Genomic DNA, 15,409 nt, shown 5'->3' with positions numbered 1-15,409 from the left:
TAACATTTCAATACAATATTTGTGACACTTAAGCTATACCTTATGTTCGTTAATACTTGCATTCAAGCAGAGTTTTTTTGTTTATAACAATGCATAGAATACCTTAGATTTTAACAATCTGTGTTAGTAATAGGATGAAGATAAAGAGGTATATATTGGGGAGTCAGGGTGCGTGAGGGACAGAGGCCACAGTGTGTTGTTACCTATGGGGAACATAAAATTTCTCAGTAGAGTCTGCCCTGATTGCCATTACATTCCTAAAGGCCTTCTTTATTGTCAGTTGGTCAATCAGATTCAGCCTTTTTATGTCATCATTTTCTGAGTGAACTACACCAGTTTCATGTTGTTGTAACTTTCTAATGCTTTTATTCCATAAAACAAAATCTTTATGGACTTAAAAACTAGTTTCCCAATCTTTGATATCTTAGTTCTTAAAAAAGTAAAAGGGGGAAATTAACATTAAGTCATTTTAATTTTTAAAAATTTGTTTTCTTAGCATTTTCTTTTCTTTTTTTGTTTAATCTTTCTTTTTCCTTTCTTCCTTCATCCATTTGTTTCTTCCTTCTTTCTTTTATTTTTTCACATAGAGAAGTACAGAATGTATTGTCCTAAATGGAGCTTGTGATTTACTCATGGCCCAGCTTAATAATTTGTGTTAAGTGATTGCATACAGGTTAGATGTTTGATACCCAAAATAGTAGTGAATAGCATTTTTTTTGGAGTGGTCTTTCTATTTATTTTCTAGTGAATAACTGGTCCTCCAGGGATTTGTGAATTTAGGAGATTGTTTTATTTTATTAAATGACATTTTATAGCCAAATTTAGGATAGGCTTTTTAGGTATCTAGTATAGAAAGTAATTATTTACTTAAAACAAGCTGTGAATGTTTGGAGGTTTTATGAGTGTAGTTTTTATGGTTAAATCTAGGAGTATAGGCTGGGGGTGTGTGTGTGTGTGTGTGTGTGTGTGTGTGTGTGTGTGTGTGTATGTGTATGTTTGCCCAGGCTGGAGTGCAGTGGCGCAATCTCGGCTCACTGCAACCTCTGCCTCTAGGCTTCAAGCAATTTCTGGCTAATTTTTGTATTTTTAGTAGAGATGGGGTTTCACCATGTTGGCCAGACTGATCTCGAACTCCTGACCTCAAGTGATCCACCCACCTCGGCCTCCCAAAGTTCTAGGATTACAGGTGTGAGCCACTGCATTCGGCCTAGGCTGGGTAGATGTAAATGTAGTTATTTCTAGTCCTATGATTTTATAAATTCACACAAATTTTATACTGTAAACATTTTTCTTATAGAAAAGTATAAGGCATGTTTTTATATTAGTAGACTTTATAGTCTTGAAGATAAATTATGTCATATAGATTATTTCTTATGAATTGTAAAATTCTATGTGCATTATCAAATTTAATCTTTACAATAGCCTTCTAAAATGAATATTATTTTCTAGGTGAGAAAACTGCAGTCGTCATCAAAAGACTTGCCAAGTTCCAAACTAGCTCTATCTTAAATGTTCTTTCAGCTTTTCAACTCACTATATATTGCATTAATTATTCTGTCATAGGAAAGAAGATCTACACATAACACTGAATTATACTGGCCAAGTTCAGAGTAGACAAAATAATAGATGACCTATCATTTCAGAAATAGGAAATATCACTAATAACTATGGTGACCTAAAATTAAGTTCAAAAAGTTAAAGCTGAAGCCAAACTCTTAGGGTAGGAATAAATCAAAGGGTTCAGCCCTGCATAGCTATACAGCTTTACCTCTGCTTATTCCCTATGCAGATACCCAGTTTCAGCCAAACTCATTGTGCTTAAAAACACTTTTATGATGTAGCCTTACTTATGTAATTCCAAAGTTTGCCTTTATCCTGTTACCTGTAGAAAACCATTGGCAATTTTATAGAAGGTAATTCAATGACTGCTACTACCCCTTCACCTACAACTTAAATATGGTCAAATCTTGACCCCTGGTATCCCTGAAGCTGACTATAACACCCCAGGCTCTAATAGAGGCCATTCTCCTTTTTTCTCTCTAAATGAGATATTTTACTGTTGGACCTGATTACCAGGATGTGTACCTTTTACTAGAAGGTATACATATTGAATCTGGATTCCAGCAGCTATTTTAAACCTTTCCCCCAAACCCTACTTCCTCTGTCACTTCTCATCATCAGGGAAATCTAGTGTAGAGGGACCAATGGACCTTGTGATTTACATGTGGCCCAGCTTAATAATTTGAGTTAAGAGATTGCATAGAGGTTAGATATTTGGTACCAAAAATCGTAGTAAATAGCATTGATTTTTCTTGGAGTGGCCTTTCTATTTACTTTCTAGAGGACAACTGGTCCTTCAAGGGTTTGTGGTTTTAAGATATTATCCTTATTTTATTCCATTTGTTGCTTTATTTTATTGGGTGATTAATAACCCATACTGCTATGTATACATCTTTAAGGGTTTCTTTGAGAAAATACTTTTTAGAATATATCCAGAATCCAAAAACCTCTCAACACTTATGTTGCTAATCAGTCCTGGTACAAGAACCTATCAGCTGTTGCCTGTTTTACCCTAGTAACCTGCAAATTGGTCTTCCTGTTTCTATTCATGCCTTCCTACAGTCTTTTCCCAAACACAGGAGCTAGAAATTTTTTCACCTTTTTATTTTTAAGTCATTTTCGACTTATGGAAAGGTTGCAAAAATAGTACAAAAAGTTTCTGTGTACCCTTCACCCTAATGTTAACACCTTGCATAACCATAGTTATCAAAAGTAAGAAATTAACATTGCTACAATACTACTAACTAAATATTTACTATATTTACATTTCACCAATTTCACCAATTACAATTCACAATACTACTAACTAAATATTTACTATATTTACATTTCACCAATTTTCCATTAATGTTATTTTATCCATTTCAGAATCCAGTTTAGGGCTCTCTATGGCATTAAGTTGTCATTCTCCTTAATCTCCTTTAAACTGTGAACAGTTGTGCTGTCTTTTCTTATCTTTGATGGCCTTGACACTTTGGAAGAGTACTAATCAGTTATTTGTAGAACATCTCTCAACTTGAGTTTCTGTGATATTTTCTCATATTTAGGTTGATGTTATAAATTTTTTCACAAGAGTATTACAGAACTTATGAGATTTTTTTTTTTTTTAGTGGATTAGGTTGGGGTACAAGATGTCAATAGGTGGTATTTCTTGGTTAGATTACTATCTCCTGTGCTTCTCCACTGTGAATTACTGTTTTTTACTTTCTAATTATGAAATATCTTGGGAGAGATGCTTTGAGTCCATGCAAATACCATGTTTCTTCTCAAACTGCTGCCCACTAATTTTAAAATTCATCTATCTACTGCAGTAAGGCAAGAAAAATAAATTGAAGGCATGCAGATATAAAAGGAAAAAAAACTGCCTCCATTCATGGATAATACAAATCTACTTTAGACAATCCCGAAAAATTCATGAAAAAAAACCTTCTGGAACTAATAAGTGAATTTATCGGGTTTGCACAATACAAGGTCAGTATACAAATTCAATTGTATTTCTAGATTCTAGATGTGAACACTTGGCATTTGTGTTCCATTCATAATAGCACACCCCCCCCAAAAAAGAAATACTTAGGTATAAAGCTAACAAAAATGTGTGCCATTTGTATGATTCAAACAACAAAACTCTCACTGAAAATCAATTAAAGAAGACATAAATAAATAGAAATACCATGTTCATGGATTAGGAGACTTAGTATTGTTAACATGTTTGTTCTCCCAGTAATCAAGACAATATAGTATTGCTAAAAGATAGAAACACAGAAAAATAGAACACAGTCAGTTAGCTTTTGATGAATATACATAGGGAACTCAGTGGAGAAAAGACAGTCTTTTCAACAAATGGTGCTGGAACTATTGGATTTCCATATGCAAAACACCTTATACACAAATTTGCTCAAAGTGAAATATTTACAAGTTACATTTCTAATAAAGGACTTTTTATAGCATCTATGTGGATCTCAAATTCAGTAACATTTCATCTTAAAAATGGGCAAAAGATTTGTTTAAACAGACACTTTACAAATCAATATGTATGCATGACAAGCACAAAAGCATGTTCAACATCATTCATCATTAGGGGAATGAAAATGAAAACCATCGTACAATACCACTGCACATCCATTATAACAGCTACCAAAAAAGAAAAAGAAAATCCCACCAACTGAAAACTGACAATTCCAAATATTGACCAGGATTCAGAATAACTGAATGCTCTGAATCCTGGTACATTTGCTCTGAAAACCACTTTTATGGTTTCTTGTAAAGTTAAATATTTGACTTAGTACATGTCCCAGCAGTTTCACTTTTGGATATTTACTAAGAGAAATTAAAGCTTATGTTCATTTGAAGCCTATATGTGAATGTTATAGCAGCCTTACTAATAATTGCCCCAATTGGAAACAACTAAGTTGTCCTTCAATAAGTGAATGATTAAACAAGTATTGGTATACCCATACAATGGAATACCATTCAATAATAATAAGGGTTGAACTATTGATTTATGTGTCAACATGGATGAATCTTATATGCATTTTGCTTAAAATGTTAAGAGCTAAGAAAGATAAAGCTCAAAAACTTGCACACAGAATAAATCAAAGCCTGACAATATTCATCTGTGCATCACCACTGAAATATAAACTTCATAAACATAGTGAATTTTATCTGTTTGTTCATTTGTATTTGTTGACTGAAGAAAGTAGATATTGATACTGCTGGTTTACAGTTGAGGAAACATCTCAAAGAGGTTAAGTTACTTGGTAAAACAGATAACAAGCTAACACCTATCACACTGCTCCTCACAATCACATTTCTGGCCAATACTATTGGCTCAGCATAGTTTCAAACTTAGTGATTCTAAACTCTGACATGCATTATAATCAACTGAGAAGCTTTTAAAGTTCTCACACTGGCCTCGTCCTCCTTAAGACCAGTTGAAATAATCTCTTGAGGTGATTGTGATACACAGTGACAAAATTATCATTGGTCAATAAATGCATATTGACTGGGTGAATGAACAGGTTGAGAGCTTAGGATTTCATTTGCCTACATGGTTTTTGTCTGCTGATTTTTCTTTTTTCTGCTGTCTTGTTTTCTTTCTTTACCTTATGCTTTTAGGTCTGGCTCTATCACCTAGGCTGGAGTGCAATAGCACTATCTCAGCTCACTGCAACTACCGCCTCCTGGGTTCAAGCCATTCTTTCACATCAGCCTCTCAAGTAGCTGGGACTACAGGGGCATACCACCACACCTGGCTAATTTTTGTACTTTTTGTAGAGACAAGGTTTCGCCATGTTGACCAGGCTGGTCTTGAACTCCTGGGCCCAAGGGATCCTCCTGCCTCAGACTCCCAAAGTGCTAGAATTGAAGGCATAAGCCACTGTGCCCAGCCCATCCTCCCCTTTTCTTTAAGTATTATTACAGTAACCATTAGAGCATTTCTTTGGAATTTGAACTTCCTGGAATCTTAGAAACTCATCTGTTTGATTTCAACCTGGAGTGGGATGGGGTTGTGCTGTGACCTGCTGCCTGAATAAACTTTCTGCATGTTTCTATACTGGCTAAAGAGTTTAGTTGTAGATTTAAAGTTGTTATCAATAGGGCAGATAATTGCAGAAGAGTAAATTGAGTATGTGTATGAAAGTGTGTGTGTGTATATTGGGACCTACTGCCTGAATGAACTTTCTGCTTGTTTCTATACTGGCTAAAGAGTTTAGTTGTAGATTTTAGGTTGTTATCAATAGTGCAGATAATTGCAGAAGAGTAAATTGAGTATGTGTATGTGAGAGAGAGAGAGAGTGTGTGTGTGTGTGTGTGTTTGTGTGTGTGTGTGTGTATCTGTGTGTGTGTGCTGGGACCTGCTGCCTGAATGAACTTTCTGCTTGTTGCTATACTGGCTAAAGGTTTAGTTGTAGATTAAAGTTGTTATTATCAGTAGTGCAGATCATTGCAGAAGACTAAATTGAGGGTGAGTGTGTGTGTGACCTATATCCAGTGAAAATAAAGAATGGGGGTCAGTTATATACTTTTATACAGTTACTATTTTTACTAAAAATAATTTTATGGGAACAGTTGAATTAGGATTTGGTTATTTATTTCTGAAGAACTTCATCTTCTCTAAAAGATTTCTGGGAGTAATTTGTTAATTTAAGTACCCTTGGGTTTTTGCTACAGATTATTAACCTATCAGTGGAGCAGTTGGGAGACAGAGATTTAAAGCTAGAATTATACACCTATTTGTGGGAGTGAAAAGTAAAAATAATTGAAGTCATGGAGATAGAAAGTACAAGAATGGTTACCAGAGGCTGGGAAGTGTTGTTGCGGGGTGGAGGGGAAGTGGGGATGGCTGATGGGTACAAAAAATAGAAAGAATGACTAAGATCTTACTAGCATAGCAGGGTGACTACAGAATTTATTGTATATTTGAAAATAACTGGAAGAGTATAATTGGGCTGGGCACAGTGGTTCTCATCTGTAATCTCAGTACTTTGTGAGGCCAAGGTGGGCGGGTCACCTGAGGTCGGGAGTTCGAGACCAGCCTGGCCAAAATGGCAAAACCCCATCTCTATTAAAAATACAAATATTAGCCAGGTGTGATGGAGCATCTGAGATTGCACCACTGCACTCCAGTTTGGGCAACAGAGCAAGATTCCATCTCAAAAAAAAAAAAATGTGTAATTGGATTGTTTGTAACACTAAGAACAAATGCTTGAGTTGATGGATACCCCATTTACCCTGGTGTGATTATTATGCATTGCATGCCTGTTTCAAAATATCTCATGTACTCTGTAAGTATATACACCTGCTGTGTACCCACAAAAGTAAAAATTTTTTTTTAAAAAGCTAGAGTTATAAAGACATTCACAATTTAAAGTGAATCAGATATTAAGTAAAGCTTTCTGGAGTTCATCAACAGACTACATTTGTCTTCTTTTCATTAAATACTTCTCAAGTATTGTGCTTTACTACTCAAAGATAGTGAAACCTTGCCCAGGTTTTCCTGTAAATAATTAGAAGCCCAAAGTAGGGAATTTTATTCACCTCTGTGGTACTCCAGTGCTTACCTCATGAAGCTCTATACTAGACATACCTTGGAGTTCCAGAAATATTAAGGTTTAATTCAAACAAAGAGGGAACAGTCACCTCAGGCAGTAGCTGTGGCTAGGAAAAAGCAAAAGGATACATCTGGCAAATTTTTAGACAAAGTTTGTGAAGATAAATCTGAGGGGAACTGTGACTGTTTAAATGATGTATTTATTAGTGACTTTCAGGCTTATTGATCAAAATTTTAAAATGAAACAAACATGAAAATAACTGAAAGCTATAAAATGACCTCTTGATGGATGCCATTATCCTTTCAATTGAGTAACAGTAATATTTAATGCACATTTAAAGTAGTATTGATAGGCTGGGCGTGATGGCTCACGCCTATAATCCCACCACTTTGGGAGGCCGAGGAGGGTGGATCATGAGGTCAAGAGATCGAGACCATCCTGGTCAACATGGTGAAACCCCGTCTCTACTAAATATGCAAAAGTTAGCTGGGCGTGGGGGCGCGTGCCTGTAATCCCAGCTACTCAGGAGGCTGAGGCAGAATTGCCTGAACCCAGGAGGCAGAGTTTGCGGTGAGCCGAGATTGCGCCATTGCACTCCAGCCTGGTTAACAAAAGCGAAACTTTGTCTCAAAAAAAAAAAGTATTATTGATTTTTTTCTAAAAACTTGTTACTTTAAATGAGTACTCCAAGATAATGTTACTTTCTTAGATACTTCTTTTTTTACTTCTTAGATACAAATTATTTTTCTTATGGGATATTTCTGTAATAACATAAATCTCAGAAAATGTACTGCTTATTAATTGAATTCAGAATTCTGAAAATGTTTATAATTTGAGTTGAAACCAGTTTGGGCAACACAGTAAGATCTCATCTCAAAACAAGCAACAACAACAACAAAAAACACAGGTGAACGTAATACACACAGTATTCAACGTAGTAGTCTATCAAGGACCAAAACAACTGAAAGTTTCCAAATAGTAGCTGTGATATATTGTGAATAGGGTGGGAGAGAAGGATTTGCTCCTCTTATTCAATCAAGATGAAACAGTAAAAGTGTATTATTTTAGGCTAAAGGTTTAGCAACCTTCTGAAAAATTAAATAAAAGCTGATGTCATATGATTCAATTAATGTATACATATTTATGGTTTGTATATGCATACACATTTTATACACACACACTTAAATAGGGTGGTTATATATCAAAATGCTACTAGTGGTTTTCTTCCAGTAAACCTTGAGTTTTAAAATTCTGTCTCTTTGTTCTTATATTCAAAAAATATTAGTTTGTATGTATTTGCATATTTTAAATTTAAAAAGATCAATAATAAAGAACCCTTAAAAAACCCAAATGATGACCTCATTATGTCTAGTAGTGGGCCAGAAAATGTGCTGCTGTAGTAAGTAGGTAGTTAACACCTACCTCCCACATAGGCTTGCCAGACATCTTACCCTGATACTTAGCTGCAGGGCTCCAGGAGCCTTTTATACAATGGTGTTTGTACATTGAAAATCAGTAAGGAACTTAAATACCCATGCCTGGGTGCTTCCCCTAGAGACTCCAGTTTTTGTTCTGAAAATGTAGCTTAGTAGGACTCTGAAGTTCCCCGGGTTATTATGATATATAGCCAAGGTTAAGAACTACTCTATACAAAGACTACGTTGAATACTGTGTGTATTATGTTCACCTGTGTTTTTTGTTGTTGTTGTTGCTTGTTTTGAGATGAGATCTTACTGTGTTGCCCAAACTGGTTTCAAACTCCTAGGTTCAAATGATCCTCCTGCCTCAGCCTCTGGAGCAGCTGAGATTATAGGCACGTGCCACCACACCCTTCGCCTGTTTTCTAAAGCTATGTTTTAGTGTTCAGCCTGCCACTGAATTAATAGAGTAACATGAAGGACTGCTCTATTCTCTGCCTCTAAGTTTTCCTCCCTCTATTCTGTCTTCTACACTGTCACAATAATTTTCAAAAGCATGAAATAATTATATCATTGCTCTGCATAAAAGCCTTTAATTATCTGTTCATTTCAGGTTAAAGTGTAAGTTCCTTATCTGGTCCCAACCTATTTTTTGTTTTATCTCTTTTTAGTCTAATGCTAGAGACTCTGAACTCTATTCATACTAACTGTTCCTTGCGTAGTCCTTTTTTTTCGTATCTGCCTTGGCATATTCTGTTTTCTTTGTCACTAATTTTCATCATAGTTCAAGAATAGATCTAGAAACAACATTTTATTGGAATAGAATGAAATTAGCATTTATTAAACTCATTAAGGACTGTACTAGGTACTTTAACTCTTATAATCATCATAGTCATACCTAAGAAATGACCACTTTCCATACTGTACAGATGGGAATCTGAGGCTTTTAGGGGATGAATAAATTGCTTCAAATTACACAACTAGTTGTAGGCAAATATGATATTTTGAACTCCTTGTCCAATGTTTGTTTCTATGACCTTCCTCCACCCACTTCACATTGCTTCAGTAGTAATTAAATTAGTAATCCCATTGCCCATGTGATCATTATCATAACCTCTTTCAAAACATAATATGCATAAACATTTGATGTTTTCAGACTTGTTTTGAATTCTGTATAGCAGAAAGAAATAAATTTAATAGTCTTAAATGGTAGAATAATCACTGTTTGTGTTGTTCTGTATATAATCAGTTTTAATTCTTTTCTGTGATTATCTGAGTATCATTGAACTACATATTCCTGTATGTTTGCATTTACATCTTTTCTGTGATGTCCCCATAAAGAACTGAGCAGTTTCACTTTTCCCTTAATGCATTTTAACACCTCTCCTGCAGTTCTTGTTTGGGCAAAATTTCCTACATTTGTCGCTATCCCACAAATTGGCTGAGTAAGATTTATACATAATTTATACAGAAATTTAAGTGTTTTCAACCATAAAACTCAAGCTCATTTCTGCCCATGTGAAGAGGAAAATTGAAAAGTTCATATATGTAGTTAAATTTTGTAGTGCAAAGGACAGCCTGTGAAACCTCAACAGTCTCTGTGTGGGAAAATGTTACAGTTTAACAAGAAGTTAATTTGGACAGTGTTAAAATTTTGAGATTTTTTACTCTTAAGATAATTTGATAAAATGTAATATTATATAATTGGTTCCCTTATAAATGATTCTCAGATTTTTTTAGTGTTCCTAATTGTGTTATTGTTTCTTTTGTGATTATTGTTTTACAATCTAATTTGAATAATTTTTCCTTCATTAGAATGTGAAAGATGTTGCAGAAGTGTTCCAGAAGTGGCTGAAGATAGAAGGAAAAAAGTGCCACTGCCTATCAGAAAAAACAAAACAAAACAAAACATGGGAAATACAACCACCAAATTTCGTAAAGCACTCATCAATGGTGATGAAAATCTGGCCTGCCAAATATATGAAAACAATCCTCAGCTAAAAGAATCCCTTGATCCAAATACATCTTATGGGGAACCCTACCAGCACAATACTCCATTACATTATGCTGCTAGACATGGAATGAATAAAATATTAGGGTAAGTATTACTGTAAACTAATTGACATTAGGGAAAACAGTACTATGAGCTAATTGATAACAAAGTGGTGAAAGAAAAAACAACCATGATTTTTGAAAATACAAACATACAAACAAGACTTATATTCAGACGTGCATGTAATATGGTCTTGTAGTGAATTAAACTTTCTAAAATCAAATATGCCCAAATATTTGTTATAATTTTATTAGGATTTAGTAAAATTGTCTTTATTATTTCTGAATTAGTCCAAAGGTTTTAATAGTGAGGTTGGTTCACGTGTTCTTGTTGCTATAAATATATTTTGATCCTCAATATGTTTCATAGTATGAATTCTTGTTAATGTATTTAATTTACAACATTTCAGTTCTGTTAGCTATCAAAAGAATGCAGGGAATGGTGCCAAAAGGAAAGTTCTAAACTCTGATTAGGTATTTTTAGTTAAAAAATGGGTGCGTTTGGCTTTTCTAGTCATGATCAGTTAGAGTTTCCTTTCTTTTAAAGGGATTCAGTTACTTGAAAAGATGTTTCTAAAATACTTGAAAAGATGTTTTTAAAACTGAAAATACGAGCCGGGCATGGTGGCTCACACCTGTAATCCCAGCACTTTGGGAGGCTGAGGCGGGCAGATCACCTGAGGTCAGAAGTTCGAGACCGGCCTGACGAATATGGTGAAACCCCATCTTAAAAAAAAAGAAAAAAAAATACTGAAAATACGAAGAAATTTTAAAAAACATCTATTCAATGAGAAAGCTTTAGTGACATAGCAAATATATTTATATGAAGATTCTTACCTAATCACATGAGAATTACATTTGATATTTGCTAACTTATAAAATAAAAGGAACAAAGAATAGAACAGTAGTTACAAAGCAAGTTTAATTTTTTTCGAAGTAGATTATGCAGGTATAGAAGTCTGATGCTAGAAGAGAAAGGAAAAATTGGTTATTTATTATTCAAAGTTCTCTAGAACTTGAATTAAAAAACTTAACATTTGGCCTTTTCTCTGTTTCCTCTGTGTACAAATTACTGTTCCAATTAAGCTGCTTTTTTTGCTATCTGTAAAACATGCCATGAGTGTTCTGTCTGCCATGTCCATGTTGCTCTCTTGGCTAGGAGTATCCCCCTCTTTCTTACTCTGTTCATTTTTCCCTTTCTTAACTTTTTTTTTTTAAATTAGAAACGGTCTTGTTCCATCACTCCAGCTGGAGTGCAGTGGTGTGGTCATAACTTGCTGTAACCTCAAACTTCTAAACTCAAGCTATCCTCCTACCTCAGCTTCCCGAATAGCTAGGACTACAGACATGGACCACCATAGCCAACTAATATTTTGTATATTTTTTGTGGAGCTGGGGCCTTGCTGTGTTGCCCAGTCTGGTTTGTACTCTTAGCTTCAAGCAGTCCTCTCATTTGACCTCCCAAAGTGTCTTTTTTTTCTTTTTCTTTTTTGAGACAGTCTCTCTCTGTCACCAGGCTGGAATGCAGTGGCACAATCTTGGCGCACTGCAACCTCTGCCTCCCAGGTTCAAGTGATTCTTATGCCTTAGCCTCCCGAGTAGCTGGGACTATAGACATATGCCACTACGCCCAGCTAGTTTTTTTATTTTTAGTAGAAACAGGATTTCACCCTGTTGGCCAGGATGCTCTCGATCTCTTAACTCACAATCTGCCCATCTCAGCCTCCCTGAGTGCTGGGATTACAGGCGTAAGCCACTGCAAGTATCTTTTTTTATCTAAATTTTGCTCTCTAAGATCCTGTGTGTGCCACATCTATCTTCTTAGGTTGTTATAATGCATAGGAACCTCTCTCTCTTTTAAAAAGCTTTTATGGCTCTTTATCATTTGTTTGCCTCATGTATTTGCTGTATATTACCCATTATATTTTACAATTTTGTATAGCTTCTGTCTGCCTACCTATATTAATAACTTTTTTTAATGCATCTTCTTTGTACTTCTAGCATCTAGCATAGTATTTTACACACAGTAAACAGATGTTCTATAAAATCATTACACAAGGAAATATTTTTATTATCAGGATTTATAAATGAGAAAAATTCCATAAATTATTTAGAACATTCAAGTCCATGACTTTATTAGGTTTATCTTGGGTTTTATAGATATTTCTTTTATCTCATTTTTTGCTTTTATCTTTCATTTTCATTTTTCTAAAAATCCCCACTTAGAAGCCTCCTCCGGCCTAGCTTGTTTTAAATTTAATATTTTCCCTTCCAAAACTGGGTCTTTCCTATGTTAATGATACCAACCTATTATACTGATATAATAATGGCGAATGTTTATTGAAGGATTACTGTTTAATAGAGCTATAAACAGTGCTGTACATGCATTATCTGAATCCTCATTATAATTTTATGAGTTAGTTTATTGTCTATATTTTATAGGTGAGAAAACTAAAGCATGGTATGGTCTCACAACTTGTAACTGGCAAAGCTTGTTACCCAGGAGACAACCTTAAGCTTTGGGCTTTTAACCACTGTGCTGACAGCCTCTTATCTCTATAGTCCTATCAGCTTATGTGTCAGGGCTGCCTGTCACTTATTAGCAAAGCAAATTAGTCACTCTGGACTTCAGTTTTCTTATCCCTATAATGGATATTTACCTCACAGAACTTGTAGGATAATTAAACAATTAATGTGTTATATGGCTGTTATGCTGCCTAACATACAGTATACACTTGCTAAGTTTATTGCTTTTCACCTCTATAATGCTTAATATCTTCACATCATCCCTGGTTTACTCTTCTCCTTTGCTACCATGCTGCTAATACTAAGTTTACTAAGTCTTATTCTTGGATTTCCTTCCTTTCATCCCTATTGCCCTTAGTTCACTCATAATCATCCCCTGCTCCTAATACTTAAAAGTATCTGGCACCTAAGTGGTTTTTTTTTAACAAGTCTTTTCCTCTTATAATCTGATGCCCAGATTAATTTTACTAAAGCATAGCCTTTCAGTGTTCTTTCTATTTTGAGAAAGTTATAGTAGCTTGTTTTCTACATTGTGTTCTTTTTGGCTTCTAAAATTCTCTTTAGTTCTGCCCTCATTCTCCCCATTTAGCTTATTCTCTTGTTACTTTCTTTCTTTCTTTCTTTTTTTTTTTTTTTGAGACAGAGTCTCCCTCTGTCACCCAGGCTTGAGTGCAATGGCACAATCTTGGCTCACTGCAACCTCTGCCTCCTGAATTCAAGCAATTGTCCTGTCTCAGCCTCCCAAGTAGCTTGGGATTACAGGCAGGCACCACCACGCCTGGCTAATTTTTGTATTCTTAGTAGAGACAGGGTTTCACCATATTGGTCAAGCTGGCCTTGAACTCCTGACCTCAGGTGATCCACCTGCCTCGGCCTTCCAAAATGCTGGGATTACAGGTGTGAGCCACCCCACCAGGCTCTCTTGTTACTTTGTAACATGATCTTGCCTTTCAAACAGGTTGATTGACTTCTCTCTTGCTTTTCTCACTTTTAAGAATGCTACTCAGTTAGCTTCATTCCCGTTGTGTCTGGATTCTCAAATAGCTTCTATCTTCCCTAATTACCTGTCCTTTAAGTCTTAACTCAGTTTCTGCCTTATTCATGAATTCATCCCCAACTACTCTGACCTGCAGCATTCTTTCTGTTCTCTGAAATTTCTACAATTAACATTTAAAATCATATTATTACTAAATTCATCTCTACTAGAGTGTAAATATTATAAATGCATTGCTAGACACTTAGTTTGCTCTCAGTACATGGTGGATTACCAATCTATTAAGGCTTTTTAACTTGACCTTTTGGTTTGGTTTTGTTTATTTAAGTTGAACACTTTATGTAAAATTATAAAACTGTTGATATATTACAAAATTCCTAATATTGGATACTTTAGTAATATTTAATATCAAATCTTATATATGATTAATTAAAACTTATAATACCAATATAAAATGTATTTAAATATTATTATTAATTAGGTAATGTATATACTTTTAACATAAAAGAAACCAAGTGGTAAGATATTTCATAGTAGGGTTTACAAAATTAGTCCAGTGATTCTTAAAATGTGTTCTGAGGACTCCTGGATCTTGAGACTCTTTCAAAGGGTACATGAAGTGAAAACTATTTTTATAATAATACCAAGATGTTATTTTCTTTTTTTACTGTGTTGGCATTTGCAGTGGCAGTGCAGAAAATAGAGTATAAAACTGCTGACACCTTTAAGATGAATGAAGGTAGTAGCACCCAACTGTCTTAGTAATAATTGTATTCATCATTGTTAGGCACTTGCAGTTAAAAAACAAAAAAAAAGAAAGCAGTTTCCACTAAAAAAAAATCCTCGATTAAAACAGTAAAATTCATTTTAACTAATCTCCATCCTTGAGTAACACATAATTTTAATATTCTCTGAGAACTTCGAAGTATGCATAAAGCATTTCTGTTCTATACCAAAATAGACGATAGCTCTAAGGAAGAGCACCTGTGTTTTGAGTTGTGTGTTGAACTGTGTACTTTTTTAATGGAACACCATTTTACAACTAGCAACAACAAGAAAACAATGGTTGTTCAGACTTCGGTACTTAGCTGACATTTTCTTGAAAATGAATTGAGTCTGTCAATTCAAGGAAAACTACTGCCAGTTGTTTGTTGCTAATGATAAAATTTTAGCTTTCAAGTGATTATTCAAATCCGGGAAAACTTGTATTCACCACCTTCAGCTTGACAACTTCTCAACACAGACTTTTCCGATAACATTGACGATGATAGCTTTTTATATTGTATAATGAAATGTGACATCTGGAA

General features: G+C 34.8%; 1 protein-coding gene across 19 annotated transcripts in view; it reads left to right on the top strand.

Moving 5' to 3' along the window:
• ANKIB1 (ankyrin repeat and IBR domain containing 1) overlaps window positions 1–15,409 on the top strand; it is a 155,739-nt gene that overhangs the window by 39,374 nt on the left and 100,956 nt on the right. For 17 of the 19 annotated variants that reach the window (XM_078342788.1, XM_078342784.1, XM_078342786.1 and 14 more), the window contains one exon: window positions 10,346–10,628. In XM_078342788.1, coding sequence (XP_078198914.1) covers window positions 10,441–10,628 — 188 coding nt within the window. In that variant the 5' untranslated portion in view covers window positions 10,346–10,440. Of the gene's footprint in view, window positions 1–3,371; window positions 3,532–10,345; window positions 10,629–15,409 lie in introns of all 19 variants that reach the window. The other 2 variants (XM_078342783.1, XM_054237780.2) reach the window with 1 other exon arrangement.

Source organism: Callithrix jacchus, chromosome 11 (genome assembly GCF_049354715.1).
Source record: "Callithrix jacchus isolate 240 chromosome 11, calJac240_pri, whole genome shotgun sequence".
Taxonomy (NCBI): domain Eukaryota; kingdom Metazoa; phylum Chordata; class Mammalia; order Primates; family Cebidae; genus Callithrix; species Callithrix jacchus.
Note: the sequence above shows the minus strand (reverse complement) of the source record. Positions and strands in the feature narration are given on the sequence as shown.